Here is a 21,387-nt window from a genome sequence, read left to right as displayed (position 1 = left end):
CTATATTAGGAAATATTGCTAGAAAGCAAGTAAAGCATAGCACATAAAAACATCACTTTTAAACCATTCAAGTCCATCAATTCTTCTGATTCCATTAACCTCCACTAAGAAATGTACAATCTTTCCTTCTTTGGCCCAAGCACTAATGAGCAAATCCCTCAATAAAACTGTGCATTCTTAATGTTTATTTGAGATTACATTACCTCAGGCAGTACTAAAAGCTTTTGCCCATTTATTAAAACTATTTTGTACTAGATTAAGTGATTTCATTATCTTTTGGATTAACTAATCCATCTCTAGGCCTGGTATTTTATCAGAAAACAATGAGATTTCAAAGTAAAGCTCTCTTAAATTAACCTTTAGAGGCTCCTTGATTGTATTCAATTAGGTTTTCCCAGAACAAGAAAACAACAGTACAACAGAAGCTGTTAAATATAAAATTTAGAACCAAAGAAAAGTATACTGAAAGTACGAGTTATATTCCTTATTACCTGGTTAGTCTCATACCATCAATCTTACATTGTTACTCCCTAAAGAAACAGTCAAAGAACTGGAGTAGCTGCCTCTGGGAAGCAGAATTTACAGAGGTGATGGTATAGGGCAGCAGAGCATCACTTCTCTCCATAAGCACTAAAGAACTACTAGAGGTATCTATATATTTAAATTAATTTTAAAACACAATTGTAGGGCTTCCCTGGTGGCTCAGTGGTTAAGAATCCGTCTGCCCGGGAATAAAGACACAGACCTACTAGAGAATGGACTTGAGGATATGGGGAGGGGGTGGGGTGAGATGTGACAGGGTAAGAGAGTGTCATGGACATATATACACTACCAAATGTAAAATAGATAACTAGTGGGAAGCAGCTGCATAGCACAGGGAGATCAGCTCGGTGCTTTGTGACCACCTAGAGGGGTGGGATGGGGAGGGTGGGAGGGAGGGAGATGCAAGAGGGAAGAGAAATGGGAACATATTGTATATGTATAACTGATTCACTTTGTTATAAAGCAGAATTTAACACACCATTGTAAGGCAATTATACTTCAATAAAGATGTTTAAAAAAAAAAAAAAAAAGAATCCGTCTGCCAATGCAGGGGACACGGATTCGAGCCCTGGTCTGGGAAGATCCCACGTGCTGCAGAGCAACTAAGCCCACACGCCACAACTACTGAGCCTGTGCTCTAGAGCCTGCGAACCACAACTACTGAGCCTGCGTGCCACAACTACTGAAGCCCGTGCGCTTAGAGCCTGTGCTCCGCAACAAGAGAAGCCACCACAATGAGAAGCCCACACACCGCAACGAAGAGTAGGCCCCGCTCGCCACAACTAGAGAATGCCCGCGTTCAGCAACGAAGACCCAATGCAGCCAAAAATAAACAAATTAAAAAAAAATCAAAAAAAAAACAAAAACCCACAATTGTATACAAGCTGAGGCACTGATTAAAAAAGAAGAAAGACTCAATCCTTAAAGCAATAGTTCTGAAGGCTGTCTGTGATACCACAGACTCATGGCTCAGCCTTGAGGGAGTCATTGATCCTGGCAGGGGTTCAGGCCCACATCTGTAAACCTGACAGTTAACTTAGATCGTCAAGTCCCCTTCAAGGGTAATATTCTAGTATTCTAAAACTTCAGTGAATAATTGGTGGCAGGGCGCAATTTAAAAGAGAAAAAATGTATTTGTCAGGTAAAAGGCCAACTCACAAGGGCTTGTTTTGTAATGGATGGTTAATGAAATTACAGTGATTAGTACAATTATTTTAGGATGACTCTTAAGAGAGTTAGCGGAAGATGATATGAGTATTAGGGAATCTATCTCTGTTGATTAGACAGTTCCTACGACATAAAGCACGCGCAGTCCCAGCACTAACGATGCACTTGGGGCCTGAGAGTGCAGAATGTGCTAAGTGTCACGTAACAGCTCCTGCTCTAGTGAGCCAGTCCAGTGTCACAGCCTGCCCTCTCCTGCTGATTGTGGGAAGTCAGAGACCAAAGACTGGTCCCACACTGCTGGCTTCAAGGAGGGGTAAGCTCATCCATACTTACAGCTCGATAAGGAAAGGGCTCTGGCACTTCTTACGTGGCTCTTGACAAATTAAGAGCTCTATCAGATATATCTTTCAGCTTAAAAAGATTATGCATATAAAATTATGTCCAATTTTAACTCACAGACCTTGAAATAAAAGAACCAGCATCCTATCTACTTTTAAACAGCAAAACAGATACCAGTCTCACAGGAAACAAAAGCCAGACAAACAAAAAAGCCATACATAGACATCATTACAAAAGTGTCCACAGGAAGTAAGGAAGGGGGGAAACGGGTTTGTAGCACAGACTGCCCAATGTATAAAAAGGTTTTTCTTTATGTATGGCTAACCATTCTGTTTTGCATTATATTTCCCCTTGCATTTTAAGTACCCAGTAAACAAAAAAAAATTAAAATTATTAATTGAGGATCTTAAGGAATTGATTTGTGGTTTTTTTTTTTAACTTAATACAATGTACCTTAAAACCACAGAATCAGAGAATTTAAATGGAGGGAACCAAGAGACATTAGTTAAATCATTGACTTAATGCTTGAATTACCTCAATCAACTTGGTTACTTAATTTTTAATCAACTTGCTACATGGCAAAATGCCATAATCAAGGGGGAGGTACTTTCTAATTATCTAAAATTACTCAATTTAAGGGTAATGGTCTAGGAAAATTTAAAGCTTATGTTACAAGATGACATGCAATAACATAGAAAAATAATACTTTTAAAATCTGTTAAACGCATAGCATATGCTGGAAATGTGCACAACTGCCTCACTTAAGCTTCCATTTTACAGAGGAGGAAACTGAGGCCCAGAGAGGCTAAGTAATTTGCAAAAGGTCACACAGTAAGAGGCAGAGCTGACATTCAAACCTTACCTGACACTCAAGTCCAAGGGCTTAATCACGACTCTATGTGTGATTCTCACAGCATGGTCTATGGATCAAGTGCAATGCCTGTAAAAATGCAGATTCCAGAGTCTCCCGACGCACCTCTCGAATTATAAATCTTGAGGGTTGGTTCTCAGGAATCTGCACTTTTCCCACAATCTTCACAGGTTTTTGCATACAAGCCTGAGAACCACTGTTCTAAAAATGAACCTCCAAGGTATCCCGTGACATTCAACATATAGGTTCAGACAGACATTCAGCTCTGCCATGTGCAGGGCCTTCTGCTGGACACTGGGAAAGACAGGCCCTTCTAAGGAGCTCACAGTCTAGAAAGGAAGACACACACACAGACTGACAACTTCAGTATCCTTGGGATATATCACGTGGGGTTCTGTAACACAGGGAAAATGAATTACAAAGACCGCCCCCCCCCCCAAAAAAAAAAGCCCTGATATACAGAAAGCACTCTGCCCTGGACTGGGTTCAAGTCAAGGAAGAACTAGGCTCCCGGGGCTCTGGCAGGAGGGGGTGCACATTAGGGATGAACCCTTGCGGGGGCGGAGCAGGGCAAAGGCAACGTTGCACAGATGCTGACTTCGAAGCTGAAGGAGCAGACACTCCCCAGATGGAGGGGGTGAAGTGACAGGATGGGGGGCACCAGTGGCCAAGGTGTGATTGTGGAGAAGCCGATAAGACTACACAGGGGCCAGATCAACTGTAAGGGGTCTTGTTCTCCACACCAAGGATTTGAGGCTTTAACCAAATGGCAAAGGAGAAGCAGCTTAAAGAGAAATAACCAGATCACAATTTCAAACCACTTTGGCAGCCAAGTAAAAGACAGACAGGAGGGTGAGAAAATTACTTATGTCCATGCAAAGCCTTCGTACGCAGTGTGCACAGCAGCATCGTATGTAACGGCCATGACAACCAGACGGCGTCAGCAGATGATGGGACGACAACAGGTGGTCCACAAAGTGGAATACTGTTCAGTCATAAAAGGAGTGACACGTGGAGAACATGCTACAACATAAGTGAACTGTGAAAACATTATGCTCAATGAAAGAGGCAGCCACAGAGGACCACATGCTGTGTAATTCCAGTGCCATGAAGTGCCCAGAACAGGCACGTCTATGGAGACAGGAAGTAGATCCGTGGCTGCCTACAGCAAATGGGGAGGGACTGCTAACAGGTACAAGATTTCTCTTCAGATTGATGAAAATTCTCTAAAACTAATTGTGGTGATGGCTGCACAACTCTGTGAAGACACTAAAATGTACATTTTTAAATGGGTGAACTGTTATCTTACGTGAAGTACAGCCCAAAAAAAAATGATGTTAAAGAAAAAAATGTAAAGGGTTGGGCAATACTGATTTATGCTCGAGATTTCAGTCCTTGATCAAACTGGGAGCCACAGCATTGATGTTCTTGCCACTTGGCAAAGCTGAGAGCATCAGTTTTACCCCCGCTTTCAGGTATGGAGGACTGAAGTCTTTTAGGATGGAGTTTTATGTCTGGCATCTTTCACTTAGCATAATATTTTTAAGATTCATCCACTTTGTAGCATGTATAAAAACTTCTAATCCATGAACAAAGGATCTTTCCATTTACTTAGATTTTAATTTCTTTCACAATGTTTGTAGTTTCCAGTGTACAAGCCTTGTGCCCCCTTGGTTAAATTTATTTCTAAGTCTTTTATTCTTTTTAAAAAATTTTTATTTTATATTGGAGTATAGTTGATTAACAATGTTGTGTTAGTTTCAGGTGTAAAGTGATTCAGTCATACATATACATGTACCTATTCTTTTTCAAACTGTTTTCCCATTTAGGTTATTACAGAATATTGAGCAGGGTTCCCTGTGCTATACAGTAGGTCCATGCTGGTTATCTATTTTAAATATAGCAGTGTTTACATGTCAGTCCCAAACTCCCAGTCTATCTCTCCCTCCCACCCTTCCCTCCTGGTAATGTAGGTTTGTTTTCTAAGTCTGTGAGTTTGTTTCTGTTTTGTAGTAAGTTCATTTGTATCATTTTTTAAGATTCCACATATAAGCGACACCATATATTTGTCTTTCTCTGACTTACTTCACTAAGTATGATAACCTCCAGGTCCATCCATGTTGCTGCAAACAGCATTATTTCACTCTTTTTAATGGCTGAGTAACATGCAATTGTACATACGTACCACATCTTCTTTACCCACTCATCTGTTGATGGACACCTAGGTTGCCTCCATGTCTCAGCAACTGTAAACAGCGCTGCAATGAACACTGGGGTGCATGTATCCTTCCGAACCATGCTTTTCTCCGGATATGTTATTATTATTATTTTTGGCCTCACCTCGCAGAACACAGGATCTTAGTTCCCCCACCAGGGACCAGGGATCAAACCCATGCCCGCTGCAGTGGAAGTGAGGAGTCTTAACCACTGGACCCTCAGGCAATTCCCCCGGATATATTATTCTTTATGATGCTATTATAAATGGAAATGTTGTCTTATGTTCATTTTCAGAGTTTCACTGCTAGTATAGAGAAATTCAACTGCTTTTTATATTGACCTTGTATCCTGTAAATCTGCTGGATTTGTTTAGTAGCTCCAAAGGTGTTTATGTGAATTCTTGAAGGTTTTCTAGATAGCAATCATGTCATCTGCAAATAGACATAGTTTTACTTCTTCCTTTTCAATGCCTTTTTTTCTTTCTCTTGCCCAGCTGCCCTAGCGAGAACTTCCAATAAAATGTCAATAGAAATGGTGAGAGTGGGCATCCTTTCCTGTTCCTGATCTTGGGGGGGAAGCACCTAGTCTTTTACCATTAAGTACGATGGTAGCTGTGGGTTTTCACAGATACCCTTTATAAGGTTGAGAAAGTTCCCTTCTATTCCTAGTTTGTTGAGTGTTTTTTTTTTATCATGAATGGGTTTTGAATTTTGTCAAACACTTTTCCTGCATCCACTGAGATGATTTTGTGGTTTCTCCCCTTTATTCCACAACATGGTGTATTACTTTAAGTTTCATATGTTGAACCAACTTTGCATTCCTGGGATAAATCCGACTTGGTCATGGTGCACAATTCCTTTTATTTGCTGCTGGATTCTGTTTGTCCGTATTTTATTGAGGATTTTTGCATAAGAAATATTGGTCTGTAGTTTTCTTGTGATGTCTTTTTCTGGCTTTGTTATCAGGGTAATACTGGCCTCACAGAATGAATTAGGAAATGTTCTCTATTCTATTTTTGGAAGAGTTTGAGAAAGACTGCTGTTAATTCTTCTTTTAAACGTTTGGTAGAATTTACCAGTGAAGCCATCAGGCCCTGGGCTTTTCTTTGTTGAAAGTTTTTGATTACTAATTCTGTTTCTTTAGTTGCTATAGGTCTACTCAGATTTTCTTTCTTTTTTTTTTAAAGTTTTTTTTTTTTTGATGTGGACCATTTTTAAAGTCTTTATTGAATTTTTTGGTTACAATACTGCTTCTGTTTTATGTTTTGTTTTTTTGGCGGCGAGGCATATGGGATCTTAGCTCCCCGACCAGGGGTCGAAACCATACCCCCTGCGCTGGAAGGTGAAGTCTTTAACCACTGGACCACCAGGGAAGTCCCAGATTTTCTTTCTTCTTGAGTTAATTTTTTTTAATTAATTAATTTATTTATTTATATTTTTGGCTGCATTGGGTCTTCGTTGCTGCGTGCGTGCTTTCTCTAGTTGCAGTAAGTGGGGGCTACTCTTTGTTGCAGTGCGCCGGCTTCTCATTTCAGTGGCTTCTCTTGTTGCAGAGCACAGGCTCTAGGCACGCGGGTCTCAGTAGTTGCGGCACATGGGCTCAGTAGTTGTGGCGCACAGGCTTAGTTGCTCCACGGCATGTGAGATCTTCCAGACCAGGGCTCGAACCCGTGTCCCCTGCATTGGCAGGCGGATTCTTAACCACTGTGCCACCAGGCAAGTCCTTGAGTTAATTTTTATAGTTTGTGTATTTTGAGGTATTTGTCAAATTCATCTACGTTAAACAATTTGTTGGTATACTGTTCACAGTATTCCCTTTTAATCCTTTTCATTTCTGTAAGGTCATTAGTAACGTCCTCTCCTTTATTCCTGATTCTAGTAATTTTAGTCTCCTCTTTTTTTTTTCCTTTGTCAATCTAGGTAAAGATCTGTACATTTGCTGATCTTTTCAAAGAACAAACTTCTGGTGTCACTGATGTTCTCTACTGATTCTTCTATCTCCTTTATTTCTTCTCTGACCTTTATTCCTTCCTTCCTCTGACTGCTTTAGGCTTAGTCTGCTCTTCTTTTTCTGCTTTCTTCAGGTTGACGGTTAGATCACTGATTTGAGATTTTTCTTCTTCTTCTTCTTCTTCTTTTTTTTTATCTTTTGGCCACACCGCACAGCGTGTGGGATCTTAGTACCCCGACCAGGGATCAAACCTGCACCCCCTGCACTGGAAGAGCGGGGTCTTAACCACTGGACCGTGAGGGAAGTCCTGAGATTCTTCTTCTTTATAAAGGTAGGTGTTCACAGCTATAAATTTCCCTGAGAGCTGCTTTTCAGCACCTCCCATAGTTTTGTTATGTTATGTTGTGAATTTTCCTTCAGTTATTAATTTCTAATTTCATTCCATTATGATCAGAAAAGATACTCTGTGAAATTTCAATCTTTTAAAATTTATCGAGATTTGTTTTATTACTCAACATACAGCCTATCCTGAATGTTCTACATGCACCTGAGAAGAATACATATTTTGCTGTTGTTGGGTAGAGTGTTGAACAGATGTCTCACAGGTCTAATTAGTACACAGTTCATGTATATAGTATATGGTTCAAATCTTGTATGTCCATGCTAGGTTTTTCTATCTAGCTGTATCCCAATCATTTACTTCTTTTTTTTTTTTTTTGGCGGGGGGGGGGGGGCTAAGCAATTATTTTTTAAGTGTACAGTTCAGTGGCATTAAGTACATTCACATGGTTATATAACCATCACCGGCATCCATTTCCAGAACTTTCTTCATCTTGCAAACTGAAACTCTGTACCCTTTAAACAATAAATCCCCATTACCCCCTGCCCCCAGCCCCTGGCAACCACCATTCTACTTTCAGTCTCTATGTGACTATTCTACGGAGTTCATATAAGTGGAATCCTATAATATTTGTACTTCTGTGTATGGCCCATTTCATTTAGCATAATGTCATGGAAGCAACCTGAATATCCATCGACAGATGAATGGATAAAGATGCGGTACATATATATGATGGAATACTACTCAGCCATAAAAAAGAATGAAATAATGCTATTTGCAGCAACATGGATATAGAGATTATCATATTAAGTGAAGTACATCAGAGACAAGTATCATATGATATAACTTATGTGTGGAATCTAAAAAAATGGTACAAATGAACTTATTTACAAAACAGAAACAGACTCACAGACATAAAAAAACAAACTTACTGTTACCAGAGGGGATAGTGTGTGTGTGTGTGTGTGTGTGTGTGTGTGTGTGTGTGTGTGTGTGTGTGTGTTGGGGGGGGGATAAATTAGGAGTTTGGGATTAGCAGATACTAACTACTGTATATAAAATAGATAAACAACAAGGTCCTGCTACATAGCAAGGGGAACCATATTCAATGTCTCGTAGTAACCTATAATGGAAAAGAATCTGAAAAAGAATAGAAATATATATATATGTATAAATGAATCACTTTGTTATACACCTGAAACTAACACATCATAAATTAACTACACTTCAGTTTTTAAAAAAAGGTTAATAAACAAAAGAGAGAGAGACTGACAGGGCAAGAAAGGAGAGGCTATAAAACAGTCCAGATGAGAAATGACAGGGCACAAAGACAGCCCAGCAGGAAGGGGAAAAAGCTAAGAGAAAACTTTAAACATACCAATGATAAGTAAAATCTTAATTTAAAGTAAAATAAATATATTTTCACTCTTAGTCCAGATGAGGCCTTAACAAAAGCAATTAACTGGGACTTAAATGAGAAAGTGCTACAACAGCTGAACAAGAGTATTGTAAAGGTTAGCTACTCTGGAAAGGTAAGAAACTTATTTCATCCAAGGGATACTCCGCCACGTTCAGGGTAGACTTGGAACCCAGTGCAGGACTCGTCACTGCTCAGGTGAGCTGCGCCGTCAGCACCTGGCGTGGCAGCTGCTCCCCTGGGGCAAAAGAACCATGGGGCTACCTGATAGCCTTCGGTTTTCTTCTGACACCATTTCAGCAAGGCGTTCCTCTTGGATCCTCCATATTCTCTTGCCAATGCCGAGAGAGGGTCCTTCCTTTCTTCTCTGATAAGTGAAAATAAGGAACCCAAGTTGAAATATTTCTTATTTGAGCACCCTTCTAAACCAGAAATCCAACAAACACAACAGAACATTTGAACACAACAAACACACACTCGGAGGCATCCAATGGCAAGATGTACCTTCACCTGCTGGATTTTGCCTGTCAATTTTTATGGGTCTCACAGACCCACCACCGTCAGGGGGCTCTGCCATCTGCAGGGGGCTCTACTCATTATCCACACGGAAACTGGCAAAGATTCAGCACCACTGAATCTTGGGTTCCTTATTTTCACTTAGGGAAGAAAGGAAGGACCCTCTCTTGGCACAGCACCACTGTGCCAGGCCATGTGCATGTGCTGGGCAGGGCGTGGTGAGCAACACAGAGACCCTGCCTCTCAAGGAACTTCAGAGTTTACTACGGGACAGACCAACTACAGAAGCTTGGGGGGGAAAAAAAATCAATGGCTATACATTACTCATTTCTTAAAATTATATGGAGGGTACTTTAGGGCACTGTCAACTGCCTTGGAGGCAGAAAAAATATCCTACCTCAGACCAGACACTGAATCAAAAAAGATTTTGTGATCACCCTGGCGATGGAGCAGGGGAGGCATACAACCGACTCCTCCAATACCCAATCCTTCCTTCCAAGAACTATTCTAGAAGCAGAACAGAATACCAAGGAGCACCTGGAGAGAGAGTGCTCTGTAAAACAACCTGTTTCTTGACAAGCAGCACACTCTTAAAAGCCTGGTCTAATTTTTAGTGATGACTGCACAAGTGGAGATTCTAGCCCTATGACCCATACACTTAAGTCCAGTAACTGTCCTAGAGGTTATGATGTTACAGGTGGCTTACTATTATTCTGTCCATATTCATCCTGCAAAGTATGGTAGGAAATCAAAGAGCACACATGTAGAACTGAAGCCTTTTTCAAGTTAGAGGTGCACTGAAATAGCACCAATTTTTATTTAGAACCAAAAGTAAAATATGAAAATATTTCAACTTGCAGTTAGACTGCTGTCTTGAAGAAATATACTTTTATGTTCGTGTACCTGCCCACCAGATTGCTGCCCTGGTTTAAAGGGTTCAAAGAAGTTTGTTATAACACCACTGATCACAGGAAATGAGAATGAAGATAAAGGTGAGATATATGAATGAAAACAAAAGGGCAAGCCAAAAAAAAAAAAACAAACCCCTATTATGCTCAAAATAAAAGTAACTACTACAATCACTGTGAAAGGTTTCCTCTATTTCACACAGGCCATTTTGTTATAGAAACAGCTTAAAAAGCATCAAAGACGAGTAAAGTCTATGGGCACAATGAGAAGCTGCAGCAAAGAGCCTCCTAGAGCAGAGGGTGCTCTCCTGTAACATCTTCACTGTAAGATAAGGAAACTAAGGCCAGGAGACACCTTGTGGAGGCTCACAACTTCTAAGTGGGGGACCAGGAAGAGTGGGGGCCCTGCCCACCAGCACGGACAGTGCTCCCCCGGGCTTGGCCAGGGCGGCATGAGCCGCACTCTCCACTGCACCTGACCTGCCTGATCCGCACTGAGTATGGGACCACTCTTCTAAGAGGTCGGTCCCCGAGAGGCAGGGTTTTAAAAGTGAGCATATAATTTGAGTTTGAGACACCAAATATTCCACTTTTACTCAAACTTCTAAGTCAGTATACGGTAAAGTTCTGAAACCCACTCCCATCCCTCTTTCAGTTCGTGTTCAGCCTTCCTGCAAACTCACTGGAGTCACTGACCCTACCAGTAACGCTCACCTTCCTCCCCGTCCACCACCCTCAAGGCCTCGCTCGAGTTCCCCTCTTCCAGCCTCCCCAACACTCTATCCACACCCTGTTTTCACTTAACTTACTTTTGTACTCAGCTGTTCTCTACTTGAAAAAACCAAAACCAAAAAACCCCACAAAAAAACAAAACCAAAAACACCAGCTGCTTGGGGAAAATAATTCTCTCTTTTACTTTGCTTTACTTTTTTACTTTCATATCATCTTTCCCAATTCTAGGCATAGAAGACTAGATCAGAAAACACTAAATAACACATAAAGAATGAAAATACATCAGTGCTCGAATGCCGTTACTTTATAACCTGATCATTTAATTTCAAAAGGCCAGGAACGGCAGGCATGAAATGCACCAATGCTAACTGTCCTCTACCTTATCCGGCTTCGAGTGGTGGGGGTCACGGAGGCTGTGGGGGAGGAGGACAGGGACAGCTGTGGCGATGTGGCACCCATGGCCATGAGTGAGGCAGGAGATGCGCCCTCAGGTGCAGAGACATCTCGCTTCATCTCTTCACTGCTTCGTCTGGACACTGAGTGTAAGAAACAGCCATTATGCAATTTATAGCAAAAACATTTTAAGCTGAGTTCTTGAGACATCTTCTTCAGCAGGTCCCCAAAAGAGCAGAAATTATCATACAGGAGGAAAAACTAACATCCTCTTTAACTTACTGATAACTTGAAAGGTTTTTTTTTTTCCATTTTAAAAAACTGTAGGGGGCTTCCCTGGTGGCGCAGTGGTTGAGAATCTGCCTGCCAATGCAGGGGACATGGGTTCGAGCCCTGGTCTGGGAAGATCCCACATGCCGCGGAGCAACTAGGCCCGTGAGCCACAACTACTGAGCCTGCGCGTCTGGAGCCTGTGCTCCGCAACAAGAGAGGCCGCGATAGTGAGAGGCCCGTGCACCGCAATGAAGAGTGGCCCCCGCTCGCCGCAACTAGAGAAAGCCCTCACACAGAAACAAAGACCCAACACAGTCAAAGATAAAAATAAATTAAAAACAACAACAAACAAAAAAAAAACTGTAAAAAAGGTACAGTTGTTGAAATATGCACAGAAGCCCACATTCCCTGAAGGCAAGGAGTGTGTCTCATCCACCCTTAACACTCAAAGCACCCACCTGGCCCACAGTGAGTCCCCCGCAAACCTGCGTTCAACTACAAACACGACCAAAGCCAAAGGCTAGCGAAAGCAACATTCACTCTCAACCAAAATCAACACAACCCTTCTGAACGTGGCCAAAAACACTGCTGAAGAGACAGAAAGGAAAGATACTTTGTTACAGGGCCACACAATTCTGGGTCAAGACTTTTTTTTTTTGGCTGCCTTGGGTCTTCGTTGCTGCGCGTGGGCTCTCTCTAGTTGCGGCGAGCGGGGGCTACGCTTTGTTGTGGTGCACGGGCTTCTCATTGCAATGGCTTCTCTTGTTGCAGAGCAAGGGCTCTAGGCGTGCGGGCTTCAGTAGTTGAGGCGCACGGGCTTAGTTGCTCCACAGCATGTGGGATCTTCCCGGACCAGGGATCAAACCCATGTCCCCTGCATTGACAGGCGGATTCTTAACCACTGCGCCACCAGGGAAGTCCCAAGCCACGTTTTAAAAAACATGAATCAACGAAACAGAAAAGCAAAAGGTCAAGTTGTGTCAAGTCAACTACCGAGAGATAAGAACAATCAGGAAAGTCCTATTTTGAAAGTGTAAGGCACTACGCCTTGCTGGAATTACGAAAGTCCTGAGAACTGGGAGGTGGAAGCAGCCATTGCAGCCGTTGAAAACAGAGCCACAACAGAAGCGGCTTTCTGGCCACGATGACATGAGACGCGAGACAAGGTTCCTGACCTCAGAGTCTCTCACCCCAGATGATGCTGGATGCGAGGGAGCCATTATTGCATCATCCCGGGCTGGCTGTAATGCAATCGTGCCAAACACCAGTAATTTCCCCCGGATGACTGGAACTGCCCCCTTTCATTGGCTAAACTTCTCTTGATGATTTTAGGATAGCCACAGCAGACTATAACCAGCATCAGCTAAGCGGTGCGTTTAAAGATCAAGAGGAGACATGCTTTCTCCTGTTACAAGATCTCATCAGAATGATGCACTTGCATATTTGACATAATTTTGTAATTATTCTGCCTTTTCCTTTCAATGTCAGATCTCTGTATGCCTTAAATCAGCAGTTTCTTTTAAGTGGTATGCTAGGAAATTGGATGAGAACACCTTTGATAATTTTATATCAAACAGAGGAAAAAGACTGAGAAAGAATCAGAAGAACTCTGTTACTGGAAAAGGCTCTGGATCTGGGCTTTGGGGGTGGTGATTTTGGCTGGACTTCCCACTGATTTAAAGACCCAGCTAAGATGTACAAAAACTGTACTAACTTAAATCCACATACAAGTGGGACATTAACCACAGGAGGCAGGGTTATAGGAATCTCTCCTTTCCTGGTCCAATTTCTAGTTGAGCTATTAAGGGTTAAAAAATGGCCACAAGCGGAAAATAATATGAACACTGATAAATTGAAGAGTTAGTTCTAGGAGACCGAAAAAGTAAGCCCATCAAATTCATCATTGTAAAGTGGCTATAACACTGGAAAAATCTGGCTTCTGGAGAATTTTTGGTGTGCTCTGAAATAACTCTTCAAAAACAGTCATGACACATCTTGGGATAAATATTTTAACCTTTCACAGCTATGCAACTTTGTATGAACCTATATTTTCAGTATATCTTCTAACCCACTCTAGGCACTTAATGAACACTTGTTAAGTGAATGGAACTATCTAGCTCTTATTTTTTATTTTTGAAATCAGGGCCACGAAATGTGATTTCTATGAAATGTGTAAGATACAATAGGGGAAATTCAGAGTGAAAAACAATCAACTAAAGAGCTAAAGAGGCAAGTAAGGTTAAATAAACCTAAAGAGAAAGTACTCGGTACCATCACTAAAACTTCTGGAAGAATCTTTTTAAAAGAAATTTCAGATAAAAAGTATTACCTGAGATGGTCTTGGCACTTTCCATGGCAGGTACTCTCGGCAGAGAAGCAGGTCGGCTGGTCGAAGATGTTCTTAGTAGATGCTCTACACAGGGTGGAAAGTGTCACAGTAAAGAGACCTGACCCTGAACTTCAAGAGGTAAAGGTAGCAGGAAGGTGAGTTTTGCTCCCTTTGCCCCTGAGGCTCATTCATCCCTCCTTCCCATCCAGGGCACCTCAACGGCTCCCCACAGACAGAGTCCCTTATACAAAACAACTCCCGTAGACAAGGACCAAGGGAAAACGTCTCATTCAACTTTTATTTCTAGGGATGAGACATGCAACACAGATGAACACTTCTAAACCACCGACTGCTACCTACCTCTGATGCAATTCAACCAAAATTCCAAGATCCCCCACTGCATCTAGGTCTAAAAGTACAAACTAAATCAAAGCCTTGCCCTGTGTGCCTACAGTTAGTGCAGGAGCCATACGTGTCTACAACCAGAAACAAGTCAGGATGGAAACTGGAATAAGAGAATGATAAAGCACTATCAAGCCACAGAGAGGGATTTCTCTGGTGGCACAGCGGTTAAGACTCTGCGCTCCCAATGTAGGGGCCCGGGTTCGATCCTTGGCCCGGGAACTAGATCCCACTTGCATGCCGCAACTAAGAGTTCACAACTAAGGAGCCGGCAAGCTGCAACTAAGACCCGGTACAACCAACCAAATAAATAAATAAATAAAAAGAAAATATCTATCAAGCCACAGAGGTAGAAGCCATTTGCTTCGACTTCAGGCATCGGGAAGCCTTCAGCAGCATAATGACATGAATTTGTCTGTCAGACGGCTGGCTTCACTAGTGGAGAACAGGGCTGGGGAACAGTATTCAGCCAGACAACATTCAGAGCAGAGGTAGAAGGACATTCAAGTTAGAGGACAATAAATCCCAGCGTGGGTGAACCATGGGGCAGGTGGGGAACAGAGAGGGCAGCAGGGGGATAGCTCTAAAGCAGGGATGTGGCTAACTGACAAGAGCCTCACTGCCTGGCATGTGGACTTCAGTCTGAGGGCAGCGAGGACCCTCAGGAGGGACACAACCAGATCCTGCCTCCCCGTCAAGGGCACAGCTCCACCTGTTCTCGCTGAACACAGGCTGGGTTGGAGTCTCTGCAGTCCCCCGAGCCCTGGCACAGTGGTTCCCTCACCCCCTCAGCCCGGCCAAATTCACCAGCCTTTGGGCCCAGTGTGACACCCCTTCCTCAGCACCTGCTCCCCACAATGGGTGCCCCAGACACAGGCCAGCCCGCGAGGCTGTCACCTGGCCAGGACAAGCCCAGAGAGGCTGTCACCAGGCCAGGACAACAAGCAAGGAAGGCTGGACGTGTTCTGCCTGGTCCGGTGTGTCAGGGACATGTGACGGGGCTGGGTTGAGTGAAGACAGTTAGTCTTGTCTGAGAGCAAACACACTCGACGGGGAAAGGCGGGACCAACCAGACACCAGTCAAACAGCCCCATCAGCACTTCGTTTTAAGAATTAACAATTTAAAAAATACTCCCTCTCAGAATATCATGATGTCAAAAGTAATGGCCTATCACAGTATCTTTCAAGGAGAGCACATCTTTCATGCCAAAATGTGTTTTCTAAGCGTGTGAGGACTGTGTGGTTGTGATCACACAGCACTCTGGAGGGACGCTCCAGAAGACAGGACTCACACAGCCCATAGCCACTATGCCTTTCTTTTTTTTTTTTAAAAAAATTTTATTTATTTATTTATTTATGGCTGTGTTGGGTCTTCGTTTCTGTGCGAGGGCTTTCTCCAGTTGCGGCAAGTGGGGGCCACTCTTCATCGCGGTGCGCGGGCCTCTCACTATCGCGGCCTCTCTTGTTGCGGAGCACAGGCTCCAGACGCGCAGGCTCAGTAATTGTGGCTCACGGGCCTAGTTGCTCCGCGGCATGTGGGATCTTCCCAGACCAGGGCTCAAACCCGTGTCCCCTGCATTGGCAGGCAGATTCTCAACCACTGTGCCACCAGGGAAGCCCACTACGCCTTTCTTTATCCTGAACCAACAAAGCCTCGGTGCAGAGCCCACCAGCAAGCATCGGTCAAAATTCTGAACCCCGTGGTGCTTGCACTCGTCTTCACAGGAAGAGTACATTATGCACAAAGACTGACAGACAAAGCAAAGTTCGTGGAACATGGAAAGAGTAGGAAATAGGAGTCAACATTTTAAATTTAGTCCAAATGTCCACTTCACAGTTACGAGACTGGTCATGTCCCTGAAGGCTTCATCTCCCAAAGAACACAGCACATGAGGAGAGTGAGGACAGGTTATAGAGACACACGGGTCAGAACAAGGAGGGTGCCAGCTGAGAGCAAGCGGGAGGCGCCCCATCTCCATCTCTGCCACTGGGCACATGGAAGGCACGCGACTGAGGCACGGTGCACGGACCTGCCGCCCACCCAGTGCAGCCTGCTCTCGCTGCATGTCTAAGGATCCAAATCCGTCTCAACTCAGTAGACAGTCCCTGGCACAGGCCAACGCTGCTCTTCTGAGAAGGTACAAAAAGGCACTGTTCGGAGGCACCTTCCAATGGGCACAGCGCTGCCTGCTGCTCCAGGTGGTGTTCTCACTGTTGCCCGCGACACCAGCCACGGAACGAGCACATGCCCCTCTGCTGCTGCAGCAGCGGCTAGATTACAGCTTCACGTCAAACTGCCGGCGAATCCCTCTTTGGGAAATAAGATAAGTGTGTCACAATCAGATGTGGCAGGCAGGAGAGAGCTGACGTTACAGTAATCAGGTCTACTCTATTGCCATATGGAGCTATTCTTGTCTTTAATCCATTCATTAAACAAAAACCACTTGGGTGTCCATGACTTGCCAGGCACTGGACATGATGCAAAGGTCAGAGAAAGGAGGAAAGAAGGCAGCAACTTGCCCTCCTGGAACTCGGAGTCTACAGCGGAAGCCAGACATTTAAAAAATCGCTGCACGTGAGGGATGCAGGAAAGAAGCAGTACAAGGGGCTCTGGGAACACAGCAGGGGACGTGACCTGCTCTTGAGAGGAGGTCCGGAAAGGCCTCCTTGGGAAACGACATCTGAGTTAAGACTAGAAGGATAATTAATAGCTTTTATACAGGCAAAGGAGAGCGTGTTCCCAGCACAGTGTTCAGCAGACACCAAAGGAAATCTAGGACAGCAGTGCTGAGAGGGCTGGCGAGGCTGGAAGGCCAAAGCAGGCCAGGCTGAAGAGTGTGGCCTTCACCCACTGGCAACATGGAGCCAGTGACGGTGTCTCGGGTGGACATTCTTCCAGCTGCAGGGGGTGGGAGGGCAACATTGCATGCAGGGTGATGAGTTACACCCAGAGCAGAGAGCAGAGAGCCTGGGCCCAGGTGGTACCAGGGTAGATGGGAGAAGTACACGGATTCAAGGGCTCTTCAATGAGGCAGAATCAACAGACTTGCTGACCACCTGGAAATGGTGGAGATAGAAAGGAGGTTCCACATACAGAGATAAGAGAGAAGAAGAGGACTCTGGGAGGGAAAGAGATGAGGACACATGCAATTTGAGGACCCGATGAGATATCCAGGGAAAGATGTGGAGTGCAGGTTTGATCCCTGGTTGGGGAGCTAAGATCCCACATGCCTCGGGGCCAAAAAACCAAAGCATAAAACGGAAGCAATATTGTAACAAATAAAGACTTTAAAAATGCTCCACATCAAAAAATCTTTAAAAAAGAAATAAAGAAATAAAGAAATAAAAATAAAAATAGGAGCCTAAGGATTTCCCTGGCGGTCCAGTGGTTAGGACTCTGCGCTTTCACTACAAGGGGCACGGGTTCGATCCCCGGTTGGGGAACTAAGATCCTGCAAGCTGCGTGGTGTGGCCAAAAAAAATACAATAAAATTAAAAATTAAAAAAAAAAAGACTCTTTAAAAAAATAAAAATAGGAGCCTAAATACCCAACTTCTGCTCACTGGGGAGTAGTTCCAAACGGACCAATGTTCCTGCTGAAAATAACTGTGACATCTTGAAAACATACAAACATCAACTACTTAAAAGCACTGAAGAGAAACTAAAAGCAGGCAGAAAATGAAAGAAATCTGCATTTGGAAGGAACTGGTGGGTGAGTTTCCTAGTTTTATGACTATAGGTGTGAGTGTAGGCCCCAGCTGAGGCCATACAGGGCAGATGAAATTTGGTAGAAAACCCAGGGTCTTGGACTTCCCTGGTAGCGCAGTGGTTAAGAATCCGCCTGCCAATGCAGGGGACACGGGTTCGATCCCTGGTCCGGGAAGATCCCACATGCCGCGGAGCAATTAAGCCCGCATGCCACAACTACTGAAGCCCGTGCGCCTAGAGCCTGTGCTCCACAACAAGAGAAGCCACCGCAATGAGAAGACCGTGCACCGCAACCAAGGGTAGCAGCCCCCGCTCACGCAACTAGAGAAAGCCCACACACAGCAATGAAGACCCAATGCAGCCAAAAACAAACAAATAAATAAATTTATATTAAAAAACAAAACAAAACAAAACAAAAACCCAGGGTCTTATCACTGCCTTGAAGAAGCAGAGGAGATATCTCAGGACAACCAAAGCTGCTGGAAAGCAAGGGGGTTGGGGAAATACCAGAAAGGAAAGAGTCACAAATTTTGTATATAAACTCTGCTCGTATCCCACTGACCTCTGAAATCCACAAGCACTCAGATTCCAAGGAGTTGAATTAAGGAAAAATAGCTGAACAGGTATTTCAACTGAAGGAAAGAGGTTAGAATTTGAGGTGAACCAAGTTAACTGCTTGCTAACAAAAACCAATTTTCTGCAGAGGAACAAGACAGAATTCAGAACCTCTACAATGTGTGATTCACACTGCCCAGAATACAATCCAAAATTACTAGACATACAAAGAAAAAGAAAAAAGTGACTCATACTCAAAAAAGAAATGGAAACCCACCCAAAGATGACTTATATGTTGGAATTAGCAGAAAAGCATTTAAAGCAGCTACTGCAAATATGTTCAACATTATAAAGGGAAATATGTTCTCAACAAATGAATAGGAAATCTCAGCTGAAACTGCTGAGACAGTATGAGACATGCCCTTCCTGAGACGCAATGCAAAGGACAGCTTAAAGCTGAAATTAGGGCAGACACAGAAAAATCCTCTGGAGCACCCGCCCCACTCTAAACACAAAGTATCACCAGAGCAACTGGAAGCCTGCTGTACACTGAGGACATCACAGCAACAACAAAACTCAAACCCAGCCCAGCTCCTGAGCAGATTAACTCAAGCTCCCACATTAAACACCTAGAAGGAAAGAGGTGCCCATGTCAAGGCATAAAACTGCTGTCCTACACAAGATTCCCAGCTTTCGACAATTATAAAATATACAAAAAGCAAGAAAAAACAATACATCCAGCTCACTGCATCAAGACAGCAAGTAATCAATAAACCAGACTTGGACATGGCACAGATGCTGCAACTGTCTGACAGGTCATTTAAAATAACTATGATTAATTATGCTAAAGCCTTGGTGGAAATAGCAGACAACATGCAACAGTTACAATTTCCTATTTGATTTTCACTTATAGTTTCCACCTCTCTGCTGAAATTAGACAAATAAAACTGTGAGAACCACACCTCTGGTTCTCAACTGGGGCAGTTTTGCCAACATACCAATGTCTTGAGGCATTTTTGGTTGTCACAACTAGGGGAGTGGGGTGCTACTAGGACCTTACCAGCTAGTGGGTAGAGGTCAGGGATGCTGCCAAACATCCTACAATGCAGCGAACAGATAATGAATTTTATGTATATACTTAAAAAAAAAAAATCAACCGGAATTGTGGGTGGGGGGGAATGAAATGCAAACTGTGATAAAACTAATCTAACTGTATTACAAAAGCATGACCTAACCACAACGAGAGAGAGGTGAAAAAAGGAGCTGACTTAAGTAACTGTGAGAAGAATGTTGTTTCGAGTGGAGACTCTCAGGCTAAACACAAAAAGAACTGTACACAAACACTGCACTCTGGTACATTTGCTTCTCACAGGGTACGGTTTAGCAATTTTGAAACTACTGTACATGTATAAACTCATGATTTTTGATAGAGAAATAATCATCACATGTGTACGTATGGGTTGGTGCACCTACATACAGTCTTCCTGGCTCTGTCCAGAGAGGAGCTGGAGGAGGTGAAACCTCAGTAGTAATGGGTACGCCTCGCACCCAGATCTTGTTTTCTAAATATTACTGATTCCACAGCTGGTGCAGGGGAAAAAAAAAGCCTGGATCATCTGTGGTGCCCCAAAGTAAGAAAGTGGTTTGGCACTTTGGTGGGGTGGGGGATGAAAAGAGCTCCCAATGGCCAAAGTTGGAATAACATGAGCAGCAAAATAAATAATAGTAATAGACTAACCCAAAGAATAAAATAAATATCCACGAGTCCATACTAATACAAATAAGGGCTATAAATACAACAATAAGTATAATAATATAACACAAATGATTCCTTACAGGAAGAATGAGGAAATAGAAAATCACCGCTAGAGCACAGTACTAACTGCTGCAGGCAAAATGCACAAACAGATGCTAAAATCAGTGAGAGGAAGTTTAAGCAGGAATAGGATATTTATTATTCACTAGCAGACAACCGCTTCAACCAAGTGATCCAGGTCACGTCACCAGTAACAGGACACATCAACATCACGTGCCCCTGACGTGATGCACGTAGACGGGCACATCACCTTGTGCTGCCCTTCCCAGCAGTACGTAACCTCAGCCTAAGCAGGAGAAAACATCAGACCAGCCCATCCTGAGAGACATTCTAAAAAATAACTGACCAGTACTCTTTAAAGTGTCAAGGTTCTAAAAGACAGGGAGAGGGACAAGCTGCTGCAGAAGGGTGGAGACTCAAGGAGGTAAGACAACTCAGTGCAAACTGGGGTCCTGCGTTTGATCCTGGAACAGAAAAGGGACAGCAGTGGAACAGTCGGTGAGATCCAGAGACTGCACTTCAGTTAATAACATTTCCACGATATTGCTTTCCTACTTTTGATAACTGTTCTATGGTTATGTAGGTTGTCCACATAAGGGAAGCTGGGTGAAGGATTTTTTTTTTTTTTTTTTGGCCTTGTGGCTTGCGGGATCTTAGTTCCCTGACCAGGGATCGAACCTGTGCCCCCTGCAACGGAAGTGTGGAGTCTTAACCACTGGACCGCCAGGGAAGTCCCTGCGTGAAGGATTTAAGAGAAGTCTAATACTTCTGTAACTCTTCTGCAAGTCTAAACTTATCTCAAAACAAAGAGTTGAGAGACAGAACACCTAAAACAAATAGTGCAATGCATGCTTATTGCAACAAGGTACTGACTGCAACTTACCTTGAAACACATTTAAAAAAGATGAACT

The 21,387-nt window shown here is 43.4% G+C and overlaps 1 protein-coding gene across 7 annotated transcripts in view; it reads right to left on the bottom strand.

The window, feature by feature from the left end:
• SPECC1L (sperm antigen with calponin homology and coiled-coil domains 1 like) overlaps positions 1–21,387 on the bottom strand; it is a 120,648-nt gene that overhangs the window by 27,420 nt on the left and 71,841 nt on the right. For all 7 annotated transcript variants that reach the window (XM_068562600.1, XM_068562595.1, XM_068562594.1 and 4 more), the window contains 3 exons: positions 13,996–14,079; positions 11,380–11,536; positions 9,109–9,211 (listed from right to left, as the gene is read on the bottom strand). In XM_068562600.1, the coding sequence (XP_068418701.1) occupies positions 9,109–9,211; positions 11,380–11,536; positions 13,996–14,079 (344 nt within the window). The remainder of the gene's footprint in view (positions 1–9,108; positions 9,212–11,379; positions 11,537–13,995; positions 14,080–21,387) is intronic.

This window comes from Eschrichtius robustus, chromosome 14 (assembly GCF_028021215.1).
Source record: "Eschrichtius robustus isolate mEscRob2 chromosome 14, mEscRob2.pri, whole genome shotgun sequence".
Taxonomy (NCBI): Eukaryota; Metazoa; Chordata; class Mammalia; order Artiodactyla; family Eschrichtiidae; genus Eschrichtius; species Eschrichtius robustus.
The sequence above is the reverse complement of the archived record's forward strand: the minus strand, read 5'-3'. Positions and strand labels throughout refer to the sequence as shown.